Below are 27,165 nucleotides of genomic sequence, written 5' to 3'. Positions count from 1 at the left end.
TCCTTTAATAATTCATAGACAAATATTCACACATAAATACAAATATAATTATTTATACATATTTAAACATACAAACATGTAAATAAATATACTTACACATCAATATATATATACACATACAAATAATACGCACAAATACACATACATATATACGTATATATATATATATATATATATATATATATATATATATATATATATATATATATATATATATATATATATATATATATATATATACATATATATATATATATATATATATATATATATATATATATATATATATATATATATACATATATATATATATATACAAGTTAAGATAAAAGATTTCGTATAAATAAATTACGATAAAATAATTCCTAAGAGTATTAATAAAAAACAAAACAAACTTAAAAATATATCAGAATGTTTTCAACTGAGAAAAGAATTTCTTTCAATTTTCTTTTAAATAAGAAAAAGTTCCATTCATGAGAGAAATCAAAAAGTTTTAACACTATTTTGTTCCATAAAAATGCTCCTCTAAATGCAATACAAAATTTACCAAAATTAGTTTTGAAAACTGGTTGAAGAATAAAATTTTCAATACGCAAATTGTATTTGTTTTTAACTTTTAAAAAATATAAATTGTGAAAAGAAATTGGAGATGTGCGAGACTTACATTTAAACATAAAACACAATACATTAAAAATATTAAGTTGATATATATTAAGAATATTCATTTCGTTTAAAAGAGGCTTAGCATGATAAAATCGATGTTTAAAATTAATAAGTTGGCGATAAAGTGGTTCTAATTTAGTTTTACTTACACTACCCCAAACCGCATTAGCATAGTTTAGATGGCAATGAATAAAAGAGTGGTAAAGCTGAATTAAAGTATGTTTATTTAGCATGCTTCTTATTTTAAATAGTATTCCTATACTTTTGGAAATTTTAGAGGATAAGTTTTCAATGTGTTTTTTCCATGTCAGATTTTCATCAATAAAAACCCCTAAAAAATTTGTAGCCGTTACTCTTTTAATTTGAATGTCATCTATAAAAAGAGCAGGCAATTCACTTGGTAGAAGATGTTTTTTGTAGTATGGATGAAAAAGAGACCATTTTGTTTTTTCAATGTTAAGAGAAAGCTTATTTAATTTAAACCATTCTGAAATTTTAATTAATTCTATCTTCATACTTTAAAATAGGGTAATTATGTTACTATGAGATAGAAAAAAATTCGTGTCGTCAGCAAACATAATTGTCATTAAATTAGATGCTTCATAAAGATCGTTTATGTAAATGAGAAATAGGAGAGGTCCTAGGACAGACCCTTGAATATATATATATATATATATATATATATATATATATATATATATATATATATATATATATATATATATATGTATATGTATATATATATATTTATATATACATATATATATATTTACATATATATTTACATATATATATATATATATATATATATATATATATATATATATATATATATATATATATATATAGCTTTTATGTATATATATATACCGTTTATATTGATCTATAATATTTAAGAAAATTTAAAATTGGGCAAACTTGTGTTTTATTTTTTCACAATTTAATGTTGTAATAGAGTTATGACTATGTTAATGTGTCTATGAATATATTAATGTATGTATATTTTTCTGCTATATATTATTTTCTGTATATATATTTTTTCTAAAGATTTGTTGTGAACTGAAAGTTGTTTTATTTGTATATTGTTTAATGATAACAGATAGATTATTGCCTAAAGCCGTTGCGTAAAATTTTTACGCAGTTATGATGGTAAAAAAAAAAATGTTAAAAAAAAACTTAAATAAAAAAACGCATTTTTTTGTCTAAAAAAATGTCAAATTAGGTAGTATAAAAATGCAAATTTCTTGATAACCAAAAGTGCTACAAAATTGGTTAAACCCATTTTTAAACAAGATTAACATTTTGAATGCAATACAAATAACATTTTAGCTTAATTATATTACGAGATCATAAAACGGACTGAAGTGCCTACTTAAAGGTGAGTTTCCACTCATCCGTTTTTCTACGGGAACCGGAAAGGAAAAATTACCATGTGAGCATGCGTAGTATAAGTATAATTTGCCAAAAAAAAAAACTACACATGCTCACAAGATTATTTTTTCCCGTTCCTGTTGAAAAACGTATAAAGTACATTCGTTTTACTACGGGAGCAGGAAAGGAAAAAATAATCACACGAACATGCGTAGTATAAAGAGCTGTTTATACAAGCCAGGCTGGCCAGGTCAACCAGGCTGACTAAAAGAAATAATGCTTACATTGGAATTTAAATTTACGGATTTTTATTTAATGGTTGTTTTAAAAACAACCGAGAATGTTTTTGATTGGATAAAAGAATTAGCGTCATTTAATCTAACCAGCCACATTCATAGGCCGAGCTGGCTCACTTATTCGCGTTTATATGGGAAAAATCGTCTCATCTAAGTAGAATCCTACCGAAATTAGGCAAGATCTCAGTTATGCGGGTTAGCTCGTTTCTCATATAAACAAGATTAATTTTTATAGATAAATAATATATATATTTTATAGATAAATATTAAACATGCTGAAACCTTGTTTAAGTGAGCCAGCCCAACCAACCGGACTAGCTCGCCTAATATAAACAACCTCTTAGTCACGTGCACAAATATAAACACTGTCAGGGGATGTTGTTGTGCGATGTGATTAAATAACTACCAAGTTTAAAAAAAAAAAAATAATTTAATGCAAAACAAAGTAAGCAACTACAGGCTATTTTTAAATTACATATAAACTATATATAAGTTACACCAAATTTTAATTTGTAAAATTGTTTTGATAGATAAATAAACAACAAAAAAAGTTTTATGGTATTTCATTGTAGGGTATGATCCTCTATGACTGTCAGAAATCACTCTATGAATATGTCAGAGCGACGAAAAATATGATAGTATTTCAATTATCAGTAGAGATTTTAGCTTAACAAATAAATTTCAAAAAAGTTGTGTTTTTCTTTGAAAATATTATTATTGATACATACGAAATACACATGCTAGGCAATTTTTACAAAAAGAAATGAAAAATTCAATTTTTTAAAAAAAATACTTGCCATCGCTTATCTTTAATTCCGCTTAATTATATAGCCAATAATAATAATAATAACAGTAATAATAATAAAAGAAATAACGATGGGAAGCCTTCAACCAAATAAAAAAAAACTTGAAAAATTATTATTTTATTATTATTATGTATATATATATATATTATATATATATATATATATATATATATATATATATATATATATATATATATATATATATATATATATATATATATATATTCAGTTAGGTAAGATAGTTCTATAATCCTTTAGTTTTGTTTTCGATAGAGGCACTTTTAAACGTCTCTTCTTTCTTTCAACGTCTTCACGAAGATATTTCATAAAAACCTCTAACATTAATTTGTGTTTTTAAAAGTCATTTTCGCTTTTCTGCATAAGCTTATTTTTGCAGACATTTATTTTCTTTTAAATCTAAGGTTAAAAAAAATTATATTAATGAAATAGTAATTTACAACTAAAGGGCCAAGTAGAAAAGGAGCATATGATACCTATGAAGTGATTTGAATACAAGAAGATTGATGCCATCTAGTATCATCAGTATAAATTTGTTCCACAATGACAGGTGCCCATTATTTGTATTAATGGGCACGTGTCAATGTAAATATATAACATATATAGCATATATAACATATATACATATATAACATATACAACATATATATATACATATATATATACATATATATATACATACATATATATACACGCACACACATATATATATATGTATATATCTATAGGACCTTATATATACGGTTTTTCATTTTCATTAAATGCATTAAGGTGGTAGTATAGTAATTAGCAAAAAAAAAAAAAAATCAACTTTTTCAAATAAAAAAAAATTCTACAATGTGTAATATAACAAAAATAACCAAAAAAAAAAAAAAAAAAAAATTATGACAAATCTTCTTCAGCATAATTATCGCTGAAGGCCCATAAATGGGGTAAACTGCGACAGAGATTTTTCAAGAACCCTTATATATTTTTTATTAAAAATTTGGCTGGTGATATATTACATTTGGCATTGCAACATAGACTAGAAGATTTTGATATGGTCGAAAAAATCAAAAAATATTTGCATTTGTGTAAAATTTTGCAATTTTGGGGGTAATTTATGAGAAAAAATGATTAAAAATTACTGAACGAGAGAAGCAATAAAAATTATCCTAGTGTATGTTGTAGATACTAATGTAGTGAGTATGTGTGCCAAATTTCAAGTAAATCTGATAATTGGTTTTTTAAAAAATCCACGTCGCAAACCCCAAATACATGATTTTGAGAAAAACACAATTAAAAAAAAAAGAAGAAGAAAATAGTTCAAAATTCACCACTTTTATAAGTTACACCTTCCAGTTCTTCATTTTGGTCGCAAAAACCTTTTTTTATTGCTCTTAACTTTTTTCTTCTTGATTTTGCTTTAGTACTACATTGTTTTTCTGCTTTAATGATTCGTTTATTGTCTTAACGTAAACAGTAATTTTGCGCATTTACACCGAATTCCATTCCAAGCTCATTAAACAACTTATTTAAGAACTGCTGCCCTTCATTAAAATTTAGTACAGCTGAGGCTACTCCTATACTTAGAGCAGTTCTTTCAATAAATATATCTTTTGGGCATCGCTTCCATATCAACTGGTTTAAAGACTCATTGGGATTCTGCGTTTTTCCATGCAAACATTTTTCAAGAAGTTTATCGGAACCAAGGTCTATAAATATTGGTTTGATGGTGTTGCAGACAGCAGCGGGAATACAAATATTTTCTTTATATGAAATTTTGCCAGTCAGTTTGTCAGACTGGAATTTGCACCAAGAATCTTTGGTACGCAAACAAAACTGATGACGCGTTTCGCCATCACAACTTTCAGAACAGTGAAAAAGTACAGCTGCAACACTCTTTTTCATTCCATATAAATTTCCAACGTTTTGCCTTATTGCCTTACCATAATAATTTTGCAATGTATTTTTAACATGTTCTGTTAAACGACCTGCTCCTCCTAACTTTTTGCTATCACATAAAGTTTCTTTATTTTGTTTTTTTAAGTTTCTTAATCTAGTACCAACACGTTTTTGAATATGCCCAATGCACTCTGCTTTTTTTATTTCAAAATCTCCATAAGGTTTTGCAGAAACGACATTAACATATGAACTGCTATCTCCATCTCCTAGAAACGTTGTATATCTCAAATCATTTTTTTTTTCAGAACGCAAAAATATTTTTATTGTACCACTTGATTCCATAGAGGAGGCTGAACCGGTATGACTGATTTTGCACTTTTTATAATGTAAGGAGTGAAAATCATTATATTCTTCATGATGTGTGTATTTTTTTAACTCCCATATAGAACACAACTTACAAGTTTTTGTTTCTATTTCGTAATCAACACACTTACCATTTTTTACAGCAACAGCTGTTACTAATCCATTGTTTGAGGTGTATCCACGTTTCTGCCATGATCCATCAAACCCACATATAATATCTTTAGATGTTTCATTGATTGATGGTAACTCATTTGCTGCATTTGACATGCTTTTGTCAACGAAACTTTGATAGACATCCAACATTATGTGCAATGTGTCATTATAGCAGTTTTTATTCATTGGAGGGTTCATGTTCATAATTCCACAAAATGTTTCTATTGCTGAAAATCCCTTACCCATTTCACGAAATGCAATTACTGTACGAGTGTTTATGTCAAAGCGTTTTCGTCCAACACAATTAATTTTTTTATCCATTTTAGCAGATGAAAAAAAATCGTTTCCATTCACAATCACTGCAACAAATTTTTAGTCCAATACTTAGGCCATATTTTTTTGAAGAATCAAACTGCAAATTTACTAACTTGTTACATTCTGGGCATTTAAGGACCATTATTGCTTTTTTAAGTAAACCAAAGTTCATAATAAAGTTAAAGTCTTCATTTATCTGTTGAAGTTCATTTACAACTTCTTTGTTGAACAACTTCTTGTAGGATGAGGAACATGGTATGTTTTCAACTGAAGGTATGGCTACGGTTTCATTATTTTTACAGACATTTGTATGTCTGTTTCCATAAAACTTTCTTTTCTTATTTTGGTATACTCTTTTAGAAGATTGTTTTCTTTTCGTTCGACCCATTACACTTTTATTAAAATAAGATATTTTAAAAATTGACTGATGTATACTACACTATAGACTATTGGTGAACTTATAAAGAGCATAAATTAGCAATAGAGAGTGCTCATTCGCGTATAAATCGAGTCAATAAACAAGAAGTAACTGCTGATTAACAATTTTCATTATAAAAGTTGAGCATGAAACTGTTTTTATCGCTTATTTTATATAACTTTGATTGCAAAAACCCGTAGCAACCTGGTAAATAAAGCGTTGCTATGGATAAAAATTGATATTGAACAATTTAAAAGCAATTTCAGAGGTATATACTGATTTTTTTATTACAAAGCAAGATAAGATTTCGACACTACAATAGTTATATTAGCTAAAAAATGTATTTTTGAAAAAATGAATTTTTCAATTTTAATTACTATACTACCACCTTAAGGATGCATAAAGCAATTTTAATCATATATAAAACATAAAAATAACATTTAGAACATATTGCATGGTTTTTCAAATGAAAAATGCACTGATAAATAATAACAAAACAAAATATTTGTTCACCTTTTTTTAGATTTAAATCCAGAAGAAGTTTTCTTTTTAAAATTTGTATTCGATCGCAATGCTTGCAAACTCTTTTTACTTGTGTCAGTAAGCTCGCGATCAAACGTCTTTTGGGAGGGTACAATTTTGGCGTGTTTAGGACCTTAAGAGAAAACAATTCATATCAATTAATTCATTTAAATACCGAAATAGTTTAAAAGAAAATAGAGATAAAAAAAAATTCACCACGAGAACCCTTAACATCTGGAGCATTTTCATCGAAAGCTCGAATTCGTTTAGGTTTATTATTTCGCTTAATCTGACGAGCATGGAACATTTGCTCACGGCGAATCTTTTTTTCTTCTTCGGTCAAATTCTATAAAATTATAAAGATGTTTCAATAAAATAAATTTTGATACTTTAAAAAAAAAAATACTTTAACATGAAACAAAGAGAAATTGAGGCCGGTTAGCTCAGTCGGTTAAAGCGTCGTGCTAATAACGCGAGTGTCGTGGGTTCAATCCCCATACTGGCCAAGAAATTTTACCTTTACTTTCTTTTGACTTTCTTTTCTATTTTCTAAATAAATTTATAAACACATGATAAAATACAAAGTTGAATTAAAAATAGAAATTATAAATAAACATTTTGCATATTATATAACAAATATAACACACGCACCTACAGATCGAATGTCAAGAAGAATGACAAAGTTAAATATCTAAAATATACTGCTATTTGCAAAAATTAAGGAGCATTATTTATAAAATAATATAGGATTTATATTTCAAATAATTTAACAATTTTATGGTTTTTTAATTTCTTTACAGTAAGTAAAAATAAGTTTAATTTGTTAAGATGTTTCATTTAAGATTTTACGAAAGTATATTTATTTGGAGGGAGAAAGTCGAGTAGCACCAAAATCCTTTCAATATAAAACAACCTGCCTATAAAACAAAGTTTTTGTTTATACAAAAACTTTCAGTAATATATTTCGATGTATGTACACTCACTGTGTGTAGGTAAATAAACTAGTTAATGATTATAAATAAACTCGGCGCGAAGGGTGTGTGTGACACCCTCCCCTTTAATACGATCATTAACTATTGTATTTAACCGCCGGCCCCACACCCCCATCAATCAACTTTTATACAATTAGGCAAATTGGGACCTTTTTAACAATTTCTGAACCTCTGGCGCTGTGTTCACTCACTAATAAGTTACTATATGCATATTTGTGTTCTGTCTGAGCCTCTCGCTAAGCGTTCATACACCCATAAGTTACTTTATGTACGTTTGTGTTTTATCTGAACTTCTGGTGTGGTGTTGGTACACACCTAAGTTACTATATATGCGTTTGAGTTCTGTTTAAATCTTGGATGCAGTGTGAGCTCAGTAACCAACTAGTGACTCCAACTATAAAACCTACGTTCACCTTAATCTTATTTTGATCGTGCACATTGATATAAAAAACATTGGTTAAGATGATCATGCACATTGCATATAAAAAAGAAACAAGAAAGTGACAAGCAAGATCTAAAGAACACTAGGAGAATGTAATTAGATACTGGCTTCAGTTGCAAAATTGCCAGTTGCTTAATGAAATTTTTTTTTTTAACAGGACGTTAATGGAAAACGATATTCAAATACTGAGTAACTTATCCTATATAAACATTTATAAATAAATAAACCTTGATTTTTTGAAAACTAATGTACAAAATATGTTGTATTTATTTTTTATGTGATTCAACAAGGATGTAGATAAAACAAGAAAGAGTTGGAAAAGCACAAAAAAACAGCAAGTAAGTTTGCCTTCATTGTTGAGATAATTAGTTAAAACTATATTTGTTTTGGAAAAAGGTTTACAAAGATTTTTTTTTTGATAAACTCTTTTCTGTATTTGTATTTTTCAACATAATACTAAAGCTTGGATATCTGTCTGTTGATTTTCAAGTTTTTAATCTGATAATTTTTAGGCTAGAATCTTGTGACGAATTAGTGGATGTAAGTGTCAAGAACGGTACCGAGAAATGCACTGTTTGCCTTATCTATTGAATAGCTTTGTCTAGTTTATCTTCGCCAAATATAAATTTTTATAACCAATCAATTGAATTCAAAGTAACGGTTTCAACTTTTAAACATCTTTTTTTTAAAAAGTTTGTAAAATTTATATTGGTTCTTCATAAAAATATTTTCAAAAAATAAAAAAACTTAAAAGTATTTTATGAAATGAAAATACAAGAAAACTTTGTTTGGGAACAAAATAAAAAACTAAAATAGTTTCTTCAACTGTAATGGCTTCCTCAGCCTTGGGGAGATGAATATAAAGAAGTGATGTTAATTATTTTAAGTATAATTTCTTTTAAATAAGTTTTTAATTTCTTATAATTCCTTATATTGAATTTTAGAAATCCCTGTCGGCGTAAAGTAGTAGTGGTGAATCCCTGTCGGCGTGAAGTAGTATTAATGTTCACATAACATTAATAATAATGGTTATGTGAACTACATTAAAATTTTTTTTACTGTTAAAATGTACACATAATATGATTGAAAAATAAAATGGAAATTTTTTTTGAAATCATTTTCTGATATTTTATGGACCCTGTTATTTTCTTTAAGTTATTATGAAATTAGTTGTATGATTTAACTGCTGTTTTGGGATGAAACTTGATATATCCTACAAAGAGAAAATAGATAAGTTTGTAGGGTCCATGCTTTATTTGAAACTATATGTCCATTATGTATTTGCAAAATTATATCTGTATTAGAATTTTCAAATCTCAATACGCAAAAATCCTTAACTTTATATCAGAAAAACATCCAAAAGGGTGCATAAAAAACCTAAACAAGAAACTAAAAAGATTTGTAGTGTCTGAGAAAAATGCCCATTATGATGAGAAACTAAGAGCTGTACTGCCCAGAAAAGTCAGAACACAGTAAGTGTTTTTTTGAAACATAAAATTTAGAACAATTCTGCTGTTTCAAGTAACCTGAGATATACAATGAATGTATATTGAACAATTATTGAATTAAAACACAGAAACTCTCAATCTATCTTTGTAAACATAAAATTGGCTTTTTTCAGTGAATATAGTTTAATGTGATTTTAACACGTTCGCTGCCGAGATATTTTAAATTATGATTTATTTCTTTGCCAAGCCATAAAATATCTGCAATGGTTAATTTTTGACAAGGCTTTCATTCTCATTGCCAAGGCTAGATATCAAAATTTCAATAAATAAAATATTTTTAATCGAAAATAATTCTATAGTATTTTTTATTCTGAATATAACTGACAAAAAATAAGCACTATGAGTATACTCATAGATGGCAGCGAACGTGTTAAAAAGGTTTTCGAAGATATATTTAGATTGAAAAAACACAATATCTTAAACCTATTTTAATATTAAATATGAATATCTTTAATTTAATGTATTTTAATATTTAAACTATTATTAATGGCATTTTGAAAATTGTTTTATTTATGAATATTTTGAATATTTCATTTTTTTGAGTTTTGTCAAACTTAAACTTTTTGCTCTAATAATCATTAAAAAAATATTTTTAAAAAAAATCATAGCTATTGGAGCCATGGATGGCTATTGGAGCACAGAAAAAAAAATACTTCTCAAAAAACACTACCAGTAACCCCCTGGTTAAAAAAAACTTTTATAAAAAAAAAAAAAAAAAAATTCTTTAACTTAAATAGGATCATAATTTATAACTATATTTAAAATTAAACCAAAATATAATTTGGCACTCAAAAGTCAGTTGCATATAGTGAAGAGCCCCTCATTCTTCGAAAATTTTACTGTTTTAGATAAAGGATTGAAAAAAAAAAAAAAACCATTCGCTCAAAAAACCTTTTATAAAGAGCAAATGACTTAAAGCTAATCTATTCAGATTTATTTTACCTTTATGGCATCTTTTTCTTAATTTATTTTTATTTTAATTCCTCCCCAAGGCTGAGAAGGCCACTACAGATGAGGAGGCTACTTAATTGTGGTTATAACCCCTTCTTAACTCTATAACTCCGAAACACAAACCTTGACGAACAAAGTCGCTGCACAGAGAAAAAAGTTGAAATCTATAAAAATTTATTTCATAATGGGTGTCTGTTACTTGTAAAACCTGTCTACTTTATATAAGTTGTAACATGTTAATACAGCTTAAATTAATTAGTAAATTTTATAGATATGTTTAAATTATATATACATAAAATTTATGCATATTGTATATGTATAAATGCTTATACAAATTATTGTATGTACAAATACCAAAAATAAATAAAATTGTTTATTATTTTATGACTTCCGCCAGATACTGCATGTTATGTTAAATAATGATACTTATTATGTTAATGTTACTTTAATTTTGAATTTCAGAATTTGGTTTAAAATTGCTTTGACAACACAATTAAGATTGCTCTTTTGAACATGATTGTAGTTATAGTCCAGTTCTAGTACAGTCCAGTAAATTTTGTTTAAACTAACAACTTATTTCTAATTAGTATTATACTAAAAATGAACACTTTCTAGTCATTGTTCATTACTAAAATTAAAAATTCAGAGAGTAAAAAAAAAATTACTTACTAGCAGAAGATTGTTTTTGAGTTTTAATAAACGTTTTTGCTGGACGACTCATAATTTCATCATGATGCTCAATTAAATTTTTTGCTTTGTTCATTTCCATTTCAGCAACACGCAACTGCAAAATGAAAACATAGCCATAATAGTACTTAATAAAAATAAATAAATCAACCTGCTTGTATGTGTATATTAATGTATAACTTATGTATTTTAGACTTTTTTAAGTAGGTTTTTAATTTATTACAAGTTTTATAATAAATTTAAGTATTTTAAATAAATAAATATATATATATATATATATATATATATATATATATATTTATATATTTAAAATACTTAAATTTATTATAAAACTTGTAATAAATTAAAAACCTACTTAAAAAAAATATCTAAAAATACATAAGTTATACATTAATATACACATACAAGCAGGTTGTTTTTGGTATCAGAAAAAAAAGTTGATTTAAAAAATAAAAATCTTTTTCATCTTAACTTTGTAGATAAATTTAATTTGTAAGATTGTAACATTTATACAAGGTAAACAAATTTTATTTATGTAAAAGGCAAACAAGATTCTGACAAAAGTGAAAAACAATGACAAGCACGTAAGAAATGCAGTATTGTTAATACTTTATCTAATGCATGTTAGCTGCAATTAGTAAAATAGAGTCTACATTAAATGCTTGTTTATTTAAATACCATTCAAAATAAATAAATTACAGTTAATCATTCAATATGTTTTCTCAACAAAATGTAAGAAAAATAAATTCAACCTAATAAAATTTTTAATATTTTTTTATATTTAAATTATATTTGAATTTAAGATTATTTTTTTAACAAAAATTATTTAGTGCAGAATAAAAACTATTTTAAATTTAAATCTTATAATATAGTGCAACAAAATGTTTCTGAACAGATTTTCAAATTAAAGTAAAATTAAAAGTACTATTGCTTTTAAATCAGACATTTTATTAAATCTTTCATATTTTTATTGTTATTCTATTGGTAAGATAACTTTATAAAAAATCATGCATCCATTAGGAAATCACTGCAGTTTTCAATCAATTTTCTTTGTAATAATTTTGAGAAAATGCTATATAGAGTGGAAAAGATTTTTAATTAAAAAAACTTTTTACCACAAACACTTTAAAGGGATAATTACTGTAGAAATATCATTTTATTATTTTAAGAAAAGAAAGAGCTTTAAACAAATAATAAGTTTAATGTATATTATTTTAACCCTTAAAAGTGCTTTTGATGATTTTGTATTCAAAAATTTCTAACAATCACCAAAAAATGCATCACAACAAAAAGTTTATTCTATTTTGAGCCATTTTTGAAAGATTTAATAAAACATTTTAATGAATTATTAAAATTTTTCTTTTATTCATAAATAAATTTAAATTATTAAACTTTATAATAGTAATAATAATAACAATGAAGAAGAAAAAGGTTATAGCAAAACTTGTTGAAAATGTTCTTTAATATAAGCAAAAGAAAAACTACACCTTAGTAAAACACATCCAAAAAATAGGATAATATTGAAAAAGGTACCTGAACAACAATTTTAAGACCTTCCTAATGAAAGACTATACAATCTTATTTTATAAAAATGAAGCATACCATGCAGGTATGTCAACTTGCCAAGCCTCAAAAAATTTAATATACCAAGAATCACATGATAAACTGAATTCAAAGCATAAAAAATGTATTATTGGACAATTAGTATTCACTTATGAAATTATATAAACTTAAAGTGAAAGTGTTAGTTACTGTTTATTTAAAACCACAAAATTTTACATTAAAAAACACCAAGAATACTGCTTTTTTTTTCAAACAATATTCCTGTTGAAAACTGAGTCTAAAATTTTATGAAGCAGTTAACACAGTTAATTAAACTGCATATACTAAAAAGGTACTGTGAGATGTTTTAATAAAACTTGAAATTTTTCTAATAAATCTGAACAAATAAACTGATAAATTTTTTGCCTTGAGTATAAGAAATTTCAAAATCTGGATATTATTAGAAGAATATAGAAATTTCAAAAAATCTGTAAGTAACTCTATATTATTTTTTATCATCTTGAGTTTTACTTTATATTAATGTAAATACTAAACAACAAGTATGAATATTATTTTGCAACAAACATTAACAATTAATTGTCATGAATTAATAATTTTTTTTACCAAAGCTTTTATTAACTCCTCGTCTGTCTGTTAACATCAAATCTTGCAATCAATTTTTAAGTCACTTTCTGATGATAGATTTTCTTCAAATTATTACATACATACTCTTGCTTGATGACAATACAATATTCAATAAAAAGTTTTGCAATAAGTCAATTAATTTAGTTAATTTTAATTTAATAGTTAAGTTTCTTTTTTATATGGGAAAAAGAATAACAATTTTTAAAATAAGTATATTATTTGTTCCTAATTATACGCACATTTAGCTTATTTGGATAAAGCGTTGACTTCGTAAATAGAATGTCTGTGGTTCAAGACCCGCTTCCTTCCTGAATTTTTTTTATTTTTTTACACAAGCATACAGCCAAAATTTAATAAAATAAAATAGTAATATCAGAAAAATCTGATTGCAAAATTTGTGTTTTAACAACATATAAAAGCATTGGGCATTAAAAATTCATTTTTAATTTTACTTGTTTAAATCCATTTTATAAAATAAATGATCGTAATTATGTTTACAAAAGTTTTCAGATTGATGTAAAAAAAAAAAGGTTTCAAGTTTGATACAGTACTTCAAAATTTGTGAGAAATCTTTGGTTAGGAACTCTGTTTTATTTGACATAGTGTTTAAATTTACCTTTTAAAATAACTAGCTAACAGGAAGAAAGAAAAAAATCGATATTGCACTTTTCATTTTTAATAGAAACTGCTGTAAAAAAAAAAAATACTGGGTCAGAAGATGAGAAAATTGAAGAACATAAAATATTGTTAATTAAACTTGATATTAACTACAAGGTTAATATTATTGTCACAGTTTCTACTAGGAAGAAGAAAAGGTATCAAGGCTCAAGCCATGATGAAAAATACCTTTTTATTTTTTTCTTTTTTTGTTATTCACCTCCTCAAGGCCAAGAAGGCCACTACAGATGAGGAGGCTACTTAATGGTGGTTATAACCTTCTCTCAACTTCTCAACTCTATAACTCCGAAACACGAACCTCGACGAACAAGGCCGCTGTGCGGAGAAACAAGTTGAGCGCGGTACTACCAGGGACGTGGTGGGGACCTGCATAAGGTCAACTTTACTTTTTATTCTATATCATATAGTTCACTTTTAATTTGCAAGGTCTCTAACATATTTATCACTAAAAGATTTTTAACTAGCAAGAGTATGCATAAATATTTACATATCTCTAAATCCTGACAGGATTGTAAAATTACTTAATATGGTAAGCATAAATAAAACTTACAATAGAAAGCATAAACAGTGTTTAATATAAAAAATTAAAAAATTTATTTTAGTTATGACTATTTTATTTATGTTTCCTAATTTTTATTTGAAATTGCAAAACTAACTAAAATGTAATCCCACTCATAAATCAAAAAATATTTGCATCATTTTTAAACAATAAAAAAATTTGGTATTTAATTCAAAAATTTTATTTTGAAAGATTTATCTTATGATGAGCTTTTATTATTTTATTTATAATTGTTTATGCGACACAATGATCGCATATAGGTGACCAATGAAGCTGTCCAGTTACGTAGACCAATGAGATGTGATAATAGAATCAGATGATAGATAGTGTCATTGGGTAAGAATCAGCAATGATTGTAGACTATTTAGTAGGAGGAATATAATTTCACAACAAGGCAACCATAACTCTTGCTCTAGTCATCATTAGCAAATGATAAAACAATGGTCTATAAGTTAGCAAGTCTGTATAAATCTGCTGGAGTAATAATGGCTTGCATGACTAAAAATATAAAACTATTTAACTGCGGTAGTGGTGTAGTGGTAAAGTGCTCGCCTTATAAGTGAAAAGTTCCATAACTAAGTTTAGTAATTAATAACAAGAAGTAACTTGCCATTTTTTTATGGCTGCAATATGTTTTATAAATATAATAAGTAAATACCCACTCATAAACATCAAAACTTAGATAAGATGGTTTATGGTTAGTACATAAGTAGTTAGTAGAAAATATGGTAGAGAATGTGGTAACTCTGATAGTATGAGAAATATAAATCTTACCTGATAAATAGAGACAATTGCTTTCATTTTAAAACAAACTAGGAGTAATTGAAAAATGACTAACAAGAGATGAAAAAATAAATACAAACATTAAATTATTATATCCTGCTGTTACACAGGTGGTAATCATTTTTTAATTTATTTCATGCTAAAATTATGTGTTATGCTTCCTTTATTAACTAAATTTTTTTACATATACATATCAACACAATAGCTTAGTGGATTAACGCACTGCTTCAGGAATGGAGAACTCTGAGTTTGAAGCATGAAGGTGATGCATATTCTATTTTTATTTTATCTGAACTGAATTTATCATTATTCTTTCTTACTATTTAATTTATTAAAATTTTTTTTTTACTTGATTGTTTTATCTTGTATGATATTTTTAGTCACGCAGGCCATTATTACACCAGTGGATTTATACAGACTTGCTAACTCATAGGCAACTGTTTTATCATTTGCCTCTCCCTGAGTTGTGAAACTTTATTCCTCCTACTAAATAGTATTTACAATCATTGCTGATTCTTACCCAAGGACATCAGCTAAAATCAGATTCTATAATCATATTTCCCATTTTCCTATTATTCCTTGTGTCGCATTAATAATTATAATATAAGTTTATGGGTTTTGCTATTTATTTTATGGTTTATGGGCTTTTACTTGGTTTTTTAATCTTCATTGTGTTTTTCTATTTTGAAATAGGATATAATAGAAATGAAAAAATAAGCAAACAACTGGATAAGGTTGTTCTTGTTCTTCCATAATGTTGTTCTTGTTCTTCCATTCTTCATTTATAAAAATGAACAACTAAGAAACAAACAACCAACTAATTATCTATGATTATGAACTTTGAACTGTCAATGATAAGACAAATTATAATGAAATTTATAGCAGGTAACATGCTAGCTATCTATTGTGTTGTTGTAGTGATTTTGTACTGTGTGTTCATGAAGTAAATAATGATAAAAAGAATGGAAACTTCAATTGTTAAATTTTCAATTGAAAGATTTAGCTTGATGTTGTTGATATAGATAATGCCTTAGAATTTAGCTAAACTATTCCAGAAAAAGGATTTTAAAACAGTTTCGGGTATTAAAAATATTTCAAGCAGTAAACAGCTACAAATTTTTTTGCCAAAACAATGCATTTTTAAACTTTAGTGATGACTACATTTTATCAAAATATCTTTATGGACGGATATAAAAACTATAAAAACAATGATCTATAAAAACAATTATCTATAAAAACAATACCATATACTAAAATTTCTTATTATTAGACCTTTGCAAAAATAGGAATAAATTTTTTTTTTAGGTTACATGGAGTACCCGTCCTATATCGCCCTTCTTGACAAAACATAAATGTGAACCAAATTTTAGATAATTTGATGTTTTAGTCTGTGCCCAACCCAAATAACTGAACCAACAAGTCTTCACTTTTTACACATAAAATACACAAAAAATAGAACAGAATAGAAATGAACAAAACAGAAACTGGGAAAATGGTAGAAAATATTTTTTTATTGTATATGTATATTTTTATGCATCCATTTGTTTTATTAATCAAAATAAGGCTTTTTATATTTTGAACATCAATACCTCAGTAATAATTTTTTTTTAATATTTTGAACATGAACAATACCTCAGTAATAAAAAAAGCTTTTATGATAATATTTCTAAGACTTTTTTTTTGCAACTTAGTTTTAAACTTACAACTTAGTTAAAAACCAACATTTCTAAGACTTTTACAATACTTAATTTTTTATATTTAAAATTAGTAACTGTTCACTAATCAGGTTAGTAACTAATATCAACTTTTAGAACTTTATTTAGATTTTATTACTATTATTTCACCTTGTAAATTTGTTTTAATACATAAAAGATTTTATCTTTCATGATTATTTTCCATTTTTCTACACAAGAACAATGCATGACTTTTTTTAATAAAATGAAAATTGTTCAATAAATAATTTTGATGTAATGAAAAAAAGAAATCATTTAGGCAAATGTAAGAAGAATTGGTTTTTCAAGAGGAAGAATTGGTTTTTCAAGAGGAGTAACCAATTCTTCTTACATTTGCTTAAATGTGATGGTTTAAAAATTGTCTTTTTAAAACAAACTTTTTTTTTAAAAAAAAAAAAAAATTTTTTTTTACAAATAAATTATAGCAAGGAAATAAGTAGTCAATTTGGGAAAAACAATTTAACATATAAATGTAACAATTCAACATATTGGAGATAAAAATCTATAAAAACAATACCATATACTAAAATTTATTATTCTTATTAGACCTTTGCAAAAATAGGAATAAATCTATTTTTAGACTACATGGTGTACCCCTCCTATATTGCCCCTCTTGACAAAACATAAACGTGAACCAAATTTTAGATAATTTGATGTTTTAGTCTGTGCTCAACCCAAATAACTGAACCAATAAGCCTTCACTTTTTACACATAACATACACAAAAAATACAAATAATCACTTTTTAAATTTATATTATAATTATATATATTATAGATATAAAAAACTACATTAATTAAAAAGAGAAGATAAAGGATTTGGTAACTGAAAAGTGAATAATAATAACAAAATTAATGTTGTTTATACAAATGTAACATGAATATAAACTTTCATCCAAGTTAATTTTTTTATTAACTTCTTTTAAAAGTTTGGAAACTTTTTGCCATGATACTCCATGACTTATGCAATAAAAATTGCTTTTGTGTTTTATCATTAATAGTGTTGCAAGTCTTGAATCAACTTTATGGTCTGATATAATATATACTTCTAAACACACTTATTTACAAATACATAGTTTAGTTGCTTTTGCAGAGTATTAAGTATATCTTTTTATATTTAAAATACAGTAAACTAAACTTAAATCAGCATTGACCATTAAACTATTTTAAAATTGGATGGGAGTCAAAAAATAACTTACAACCCCGAATACTTGCATAACAAGTTTTATTTATTATATTAAATTGACAAGGGTCTAAATGAAAATTTTCAAACTTTTAACTTAAAAATGATGAGTATATAGTAGTACTTATTAGATCATTTTTTATACTATAGTATATAAAATATATATATATATATATATATATATATATATATATATATATATATATATATATATATATATATATATATATATATATTTTATACTATAGTATATAAAAAATATATATATTTTATACTATAGTATCACAATAGTAAGTATATATTATAGTATCGAATTTAAGTTAAAATTTTAGAAAAATGAAAGAATACAGATATTTTAAAATGCATTGATTAAAATTCTTTGATTATTTAAATTAGACTTTTCAACTATATCTTAAATAAAAAAATAAAATAAAAAATTACTAAATATGTCTTGATTTGTTAAACTTTCTTAATTTACAAAGCAAATATGACAAATTTTTATCAATGTAAATAATATATATTGTTGTTATCATCTAAGGATCTTATTATTTACACTAAAAAAAAAGAAGTAAAAAACAAAAATAAATTCAAATATTACTTGTTTTGCTGACTCTTCTTCTTTTAGAATTTCCTTAATGTCTTTTTCGAAACTTTCAAGTTTAATTTTGTATTTTTCCACAACCTCTGAAAAAATTCAGAGAATAAAATTCTGTTTTTCAGTTAAATATTTAATATAATCATTATTTTTCTTCTTATTTTTTTTTTTTAATGTTACTTTACCTTCCCAAGGCCTACTTTAGTTGTAGCTACAACCCTTTCTCAACTATATAACTCTAAAACATAAACCTTGATGAACAAGGACGATGCACGTAATAACAAGTTGAGCGTTGTACTACCAGAAATGTGATGAGGATCAGATTGGAACTTCTTGCTAATGAGGCGAGCGCTCTACCACTGCACCACTACTGCATTATATATCTTTAACTATGACATAATTATATATATACAGAGGCGTGGTGGCCCCAGTGGCCATGCAGGATTCCCGCATGGGTTTTTTACTTTTTTATTTAAATATGGGCCTTTTAGCATTTTTAAATCCAAGTATCAGCCTTTTAGCAATTTTTACTTTTTTTGAAATTCTGAAAAAAATCCACAAATATTTTTATATTTACTATATGTTTGTTACTATATTTACTATATATATAAATCCCACAAGTTTCAAAATATATAACATTAATAACCTTTTAAAAATAGCATAAAACCTTATTATTTAACAAACTTATTTTATTTCAAGTTTGGGAGTACCACAAATAATTATTTTATTTCAAGTTTGGGAGTACCACATTTGACTATTATGTATACATGTACATGTCTAAAATGTATGTAATGTATACTTGTAATGTAAATGTATGTAATATATACATGTATGTCTAAAATAAATTAAAAAATTTATTACTTTTAATTCTTTTTGTTATAAATTTTTTAAATTTTGATTTATTTTTAAAATAAAAAAACAATTAAATTGCATTTTCAAAAAAATATGAAATACCTTTCAATTAAGTAACTGCTAAATAAAACTACAATATAAAAACTTTTTATGTTTAAGGTATGTCAATTACAGGGCCATTTTTAGAGCGCTGTGGTGTGTTTATGCTTTGTAAAAATGCTAGTTAAATTGCAGATTTAAACAAAAGCGTTCACTATCTATAAAAACAATTTCTCATTTTTCAAGAAAAAAAATTTTATTTTTATTTTTTTTATACATTATTTAATACTATTTATATTATAATAAAATAAATTTACATAATAAAACTAAAATCTTTGATTTTTAATCTTGTGTTAATGGCTTCTTCTTCAAACAATAAAATAAAAATCGTATTTGGTCACAATAACTTGATGGCAAAGTTGTACTTTAAGGAAATTAAAACAAAAATGGTCACTGCAGCGCAGTGTTACCATTTTTAGTGACAAGTTATTGGTTTGTATAATAAACTTCAACTTATTGGTTTGTATTGACAATTTGTTTGAATAAAGTCAGTTTTTCGGTGATACTTTTAGTATTATATAAATATATATATATATTTATATGTATTTACATATATATATATATATATATATATATATATATATATATATATATATATATATATATATATATATATATATATATATATATATAGTATATATATATATATATATATATATATATTTATATATATATATGTAAAATCCTGCTTATATAGACTTTTTAAATAAAATCTTGCATGGGCCTTTTAGAGCCACCACGTCTCTGTATGTATATATATATGTATGTGTGTGTTTGAATATATAATATATATATATATATATATATATACATATATATATATATATATATATATATATATATATATATATATATATATATATATATATATATATATATATACATAGGCCTCAGGGGGAAGCGAGAGCTTAAGCTCTCGCCCACACTCTCCTTAAGCGGTTTACGGGAGCAATTTACAGCTCTTGCAAAAGTATTATTTTTTTATAAAAAGAACCACTTTCTTTTCTTTTCTCTATATTTAGATATTGTTTAGAAAAGTTAAAAGCTCTTGTGCAAACTACATCAAATAAACCAAAAACTAAGGTCTAGTTTCAGATTGATTTTTTTTCCGATAACAAAATGCAATTGTTTATTTTTAGTAAAGTTCTAATAAATAAATGGATAGCTAATGTGAAATCTAAATAAAACGCTCGTCTAAGGAATTTTTTAATTGCACGATTTTTAAACGATGTTTGTTATGTATATATTCTGTTGACATTAATGTTACTGGCAAATGCTTGTAACAAGAGTAAAATTAAATTAATTTTGTATTTAATAAGCAATTTAATAAATAAACAGCCCAAAAACTAAAAGCTCTCATAAAAAGGCTGTTTAGAGGAGCAGGCTCTACCATGTTTGTTTTATGAGAGCTTGTCTCCACTCCCGCTGATATATATATATATATATATATATATATATATATATATATATATATATTTATATATATATATATATATATATATATATATATATATATATATATATATATATAGGTAGCAAAATTAAACTTTTACTACTTGCCTGATGATTGCAATAACACATGAAACTCAGAGTTGCAATATTAAATTATATTATAAACATTAGCATTTAGCTAATTCCTGGTACTGCGGGTAACAGTAATATATATATATATATAGACACACACACACAATATTAATATGATTTTTTATTTTCTATCAGATAGCAAAACTTAACATCATTCAGGTTAAGCATATTTCACTATGTATTTACTATACCTGTTGATAAAATTCTGTTTTTCACAGGAATTTTTGCATTTTTAACCACCTCTTTTAACATTTTACGCTCTTTCTCACCTACCAGCGTTATAGATCTGTAGAAAAAAAAAAATTTTGTCTTTTACTAAAGATGATAGAAATATGATGTTTTTATATTTATTATGTAACTCTAAAAACATTACACAATGATACTCTAAAAATACTAAAACATGAGAAACACCACAAATATTAAAACATTAGAAACACCACAAATACTACAACATTAAAAACACTACAACATGAGAAACACTACAAATACTACAGGAGAAACAATAAAAATATAACAACACGAGAAACACTACAATTACAAGAAATACTACAAGTTAGTACTCTATCAAAAATATTTATCAAGAAATATTTCAAGTAAGTACTTATTAAAAAATATTTCTTAAAAATACATTAAGCAAAATAATGCAAGATGATACATATAACATGAAAATTAGACCTTCCAGCTTTCCCAGCTCTTGCTGTTCTTCCAACTCTATGAATGTAGCTTTTTATTGTGGATGGCATATTAAAAGAAATTACCTGAAAATATAAAAAAATTAAAACAATTAAATAGCTATTTAAGACATGCATTACTAAATTATAATTATAATTGATTCAGGACTATTACCAGTAGAAATCCTAAATATTTTATTTGTTTCTGCAAAAGAGGGCATAGTAAAACCTGCGCTAAATAAGTTATGTAAATACATAGCATAATTAAGTAACTTATATAACAACTACTGAGCAACTTTCAAATTACCATTAATACACTTTAAAAAAATCTTATATTTTCAGTTCTTTGTTATTAAAACAATTTTTTTTTATTCTGATTCACTCCCAACAAGGTTGCAAGCAACTGCTATTAAGTTAGGAGTTGCTGGAAAACAAAGAATAGAGTTAAAGAGAAAGGAAATTTTTTAGATTTGTAAAACCTCGTTAAATTTTTTTTAGATTTGTAAAACTTCTTTAAATTTTTTTTTAGATTTGTAAAACATCTTTAAATTAGCTAAATTTTGCAAGAATAAATATATTTTAATATTTGATAATTGGTAAAAAAAAACTATCAAAAAAATTATTTTTAACTTTTCTTTTAGCAGTTATGAGACAAGTTAAAGTTATTGCAAGAGAACTCTAGTTGTTTCAAACTATAACATTTAAAACACTTTAAATGTTATAGTTTCATATTTCTATTTTACCAATTACTCTTTTTCTAGAGCTGGAAAGAAAACAAATTTTTTTGTAATTAAAATTTGAATAAATAAATTGAATAATAAATTGGAAAGTTTTTTACATATAAAAAATATTCAAAATTAAAAATATTTAGACTTTGGTTTTGCTTTTTTTTTTGTTTTTTACTTTTGTATTAAACATTTTAATTGTTTCGTTATTACAACTTTTATAACTAAATAAATTTATTGTGTTTTAAAAAGCATAAAATAAGGTTATTATGACTTTAAACATTGTTGAAGACAAAAAAACACCTGAATAAAATAGTTGTATAATTAATATTGTTTCTTGCATAATAATGCAAGAAACAATAGCTTGAGAAAAAAGCTACTCAAACACGCAACTTGTTTGGCTTACCATTTAAACTTTAAACAAGCATTTTTCAGCTTTTGCATCTATTTACTTGGCTTGTGTGTGCGTGTGTGTGTGTGTATATATATATATATATATATATATATATATATATATATTGGTATGCATATGTATATACACATTAGCTACTTAAATTGACTGGTCAAATTCGATTATTTATTTTCTACACCGCAAGTGTAAAATATGAGCCATTTATTTTGAAAGTAACATAAGTCGCCTTTTCAAAAAAAATTAAGTTATTGATAACAATGATTAAAATGTAACGGTATCTCTTCATTTGTGAAATAATTTAAAGCAATCGCGTTGAAAATTATATTTGAAACTATTAAACTATATTTGTGAAAATTTTAAAAATGACAAGATACCGTTACATTTACATAGTCATTTTTATCAATAACTTGATTTTTTTAAAAAGGTGATTTATGTCACTTTCAAAATAAACAGCTCATATAAAAAACAAGAACAATAAAAAATACACTAAAGCAGTACTCACAGTTTTTACACCAACAATGTCCAACCCACGAGCTGCAAGATCTGTTGCAACAAGAATGTCAACTTCATTGTTTTTAAACTTCTCTAATGCTTCAAGACGCTAGAAAAACTTGCAGGCATTAAAAAGCAGTTAAGAAAAAGTAGCAGAGAGCACTTAAGCTATCACATAAGAATTATAAAGTCCAATCCAACATTTTTAATGTTGTAAGAAATTAACTTTTGAATTTTAAATTGTTAAAATGATTTACCATGATTGCTTGTACTATTATATTACATTAATATTATATACATTTAAGCCTTGTTTTAAAGCGTAAACTGGCGTGCCATTTACATATGCCATTACCTAAGCCATTTAAGGTAAGCGGTTAGCCATTTTACATAAACCATTTTTTAATATTTAAATAAGTCTAAAGAAATCATTTAAGCGGTAAGATAAAAGAAGTAATTATAAAAACCACTTATGAAGTTTGAATGACGATTATGTAAAAAAGTTTGCATGAAAATAACATTCAATATTATTATTTTTTTTTTTTAGATTATTCACCTCCCCAAGGCCCGAGGAAGCCACTACAGTCGAGGAGGCTACTCATTTTTTTGTGTTTTTTATTTTTTAGTTGTTATTCGTGGTGCAACCCTCTCTCAACTCTTTAACTCCGAAACACGAACCTTGCCGGAGAAACTAAGTTGAGCGCGGTACTTCCAGGGACGTGGTGGGAGTCAAACTCCGAACCTCTCGCTTACAAAGCATGCGCTCTTACCACTACACCACTACTGCATAATGCGTGCTATTTACAAATGTAATATACCGCAATATGCGCGCTATTTACAAATGTAATAACAGGAAAAAACAACGAAAATTTTATTTTTATTAATATAACATTTCCATCCAAAATGTTCAGTAAAAGAAAAAAAAATGATGTTATAGGTGCTTAAAAAAAGAAATCATGAAATAAACATAATAAAATTTTTTTTATCTAGCAAGGCAAGATTATTTATTTTAGACAGTATCTCACAATAAACAAAAATAAATAATAAAATAAAGAAAAAAATTTAAAAAAAATTATTAGCTAAAAAATAATACATATTAAATTTTACTTTAATATTAACGCCACTTTTGATGTTTAAATTTTATTTGTTAGTTTGTTTTGTTATGATTGATTTTATGAAAAAAATGAAAAAGCTATTTTTTTCAAACTTTAAACGACATCTTATAAAGAGTTTAATTTTTCATAGTTAAAAAAAACTTCTTTTATGGATATAACTCTATTACGAATTTTTTATTTAAATTAAAAAATATATATATTTTTTGGTTTTTCTTCCTCCTTTTCTATTTTTTACAAAAAATTAAATTCCTGGTAAACATGTTATAACTTATAACACTGCATCGAAAATATTCATCAAGTGTACGTTTAACTTTTCTTGTCTTAAAGCAAGTAAAAGCGCAACGGTATATATTTTTTAATAAATAGTACTTGAAAACTTAATTCTCTGCCACAAAAAAAAAGCGCTAAAAAAAATTTTAATTATTATTTTTGAAGCCGAAAGCAATAGTGAAAAAAAAAAAGATTATTTTAACTCATTAATAGTTATATATGTTGAGAAAATAAAGAAATTAATTTATGTTAAATGATAATAAAAATTGTAATATTAAATATAATTATTTAAAATTAAAAAAAAAATTGAAACAAAAAAGACATTTCACAATATGTAAATTTACAAACACTTCTAGACTTGTTTTTCTTAATTAGTAAATACAAACAATTCCTACCCCATACCAAACCCTTATTTGATTTAGTGGCACTCCATTGTATATTCTACATATCTATATCTATATATATATTTTAACATCGTTTCTTCCAACAAGGTTGCAAGCAACCACTATCAGAGTTGGAAGTTACTGGAAGTGAAAAGATAAAGTTTTTAGAGCTGGATAACGATTGACATACAATATAAAAGACTGCAAATTATATTAATCAGGAAGGAAAGACGAAGAAAGCGAATTCCAAAGAACTGATGTTTGAGGAAAAAAACTAAATGAGTAAGAGTTTTTCGAACACTTTGGAACAGTCACAGTAAAAGGATGAAACTTGATTAAATGATGAGTAACACAAGAATGAATTTTAGTAGATAGCACAAGAGACGCTAGCTCTTTAGAGCAGTGACTATTAAAGTTTTTATAGAAAAGCGAACATTACCACGATGTGATAATGATTGGAGGTTGGCTGTAAGAGCAGGTCCAACTATGTTTACAAAGCATTTTTGCACCTTGTCTAAAATAGAAAGGGCATCATTGGAAGATCCGTCTGAGATATGGCAACAGTATTCCATACAAGGCCAGATTTGAGATTTATAGAGATAATGAATAGAATCTTGAGTAAGAAAGTGTCGAGCACGATAAAGAGATGCAACCTTAGCAGATGCTAATTTTGCAATGGATTTGATATATGGTTTCCAAGAAAGATTGGAAGTAAGAGTTAATCCTAGAAGATGAAGGGTAGATAACTCATTAAGTACATTACTGTTCATAAATATAGGAAGATCTAAATTATTGGGATAATTGGCTGAAAAAAATTGGGTTTTATCTGAATTAAAGTTCACCAGCCACTGTGAGCCCCATGCTGTAGCAGAAGTGAGACCATCTTCAAGCTCAAATGTCCCCTCCAAGCAATCAGAGAGTGTAGGCTTCTCATCAAGACATATATATAAACTATAAATGTGTGTTTAAATAACATCTCTGACATTAAACTAAAATAACCTGGACATCTTGTGGTGTTCACCATATTATTAAGATTTGATGTTATTTCATCTGCTCTATAGTCTAAATTTGCAATTTTTTAGATAAATATATATAAAATGATCAGCTTAAAGAAAATTATAAAGCGTTTCTATTTGTTAAATATTAATGGAAAAAAAAAATCTAATAAAAAAAGGGAAATATTTTAAGGTTCAGAACTTGCTCAAATCAGCTAAAAATGGGCTCGAGCAAAATTAAAAAGAGCTAAATTAAGACCAGCATAGCATTTTGAGTAAACCCTGTAGTGGTTAAAATTCAAAAAAGTTCTACTAATTAAATAGGGATTACACAGCTTCATGCCTGAAATGAAGCAGGGTACTTTATATATTTTTATGACCTTAAAATTAAACAGTCTAACATACATACATATAATAAATTTCCAGTTATTGGAACTAGCACTTATTCGAGTTTCTTGCTTATTC

The 27,165-nt window shown here is 25.5% G+C and overlaps 1 protein-coding gene and 1 non-coding gene across 2 annotated transcripts in view; one reads left to right on the top strand and one right to left on the bottom strand.

Annotated features, from left to right (window-relative positions):
- Positions 1-3,350: 3,350 nt before the first annotated feature.
- Positions 3,351-27,165, bottom strand: part of LOC136072076 (probable ATP-dependent RNA helicase DDX27) — a 64,169-nt gene continuing 40,354 nt past the window's right edge. The window contains exons 13-21 of the mRNA XM_065820261.1: positions 23,951-24,049; positions 22,316-22,398; positions 21,832-21,926; positions 19,109-19,194; positions 11,372-11,486; positions 7,327-7,358; positions 7,026-7,155; positions 6,801-6,942; positions 3,351-3,553 (exon numbers count right to left, since the gene is read on the bottom strand). Of these exons, the coding sequence (XP_065676333.1) occupies positions 3,538-3,553; positions 6,801-6,942; positions 7,026-7,155; positions 7,327-7,358; positions 11,372-11,486; positions 19,109-19,194; positions 21,832-21,926; positions 22,316-22,398; positions 23,951-24,049 (798 nt within the window). The 3' untranslated portion in view covers positions 3,351-3,537. The remainder of the gene's footprint in view (positions 3,554-6,800; positions 6,943-7,025; positions 7,156-7,326; positions 7,359-11,371; positions 11,487-19,108; positions 19,195-21,831; positions 21,927-22,315; positions 22,399-23,950; positions 24,050-27,165) is intronic.
- trnai-aau (transfer RNA isoleucine (anticodon AAU)) lies at positions 7,242-7,315 on the top strand. Its single transcript has one exon. It is a non-coding gene; the product is annotated as a tRNA-Ile (tRNA).

This window comes from Hydra vulgaris, chromosome 15, assembly GCF_038396675.1.
Source record: "Hydra vulgaris chromosome 15, alternate assembly HydraT2T_AEP".
Classification (NCBI taxonomy): domain Eukaryota; kingdom Metazoa; phylum Cnidaria; class Hydrozoa; order Anthoathecata; family Hydridae; genus Hydra; species Hydra vulgaris.
This window is presented reverse-complemented; position numbering and strand designations above follow the sequence as displayed.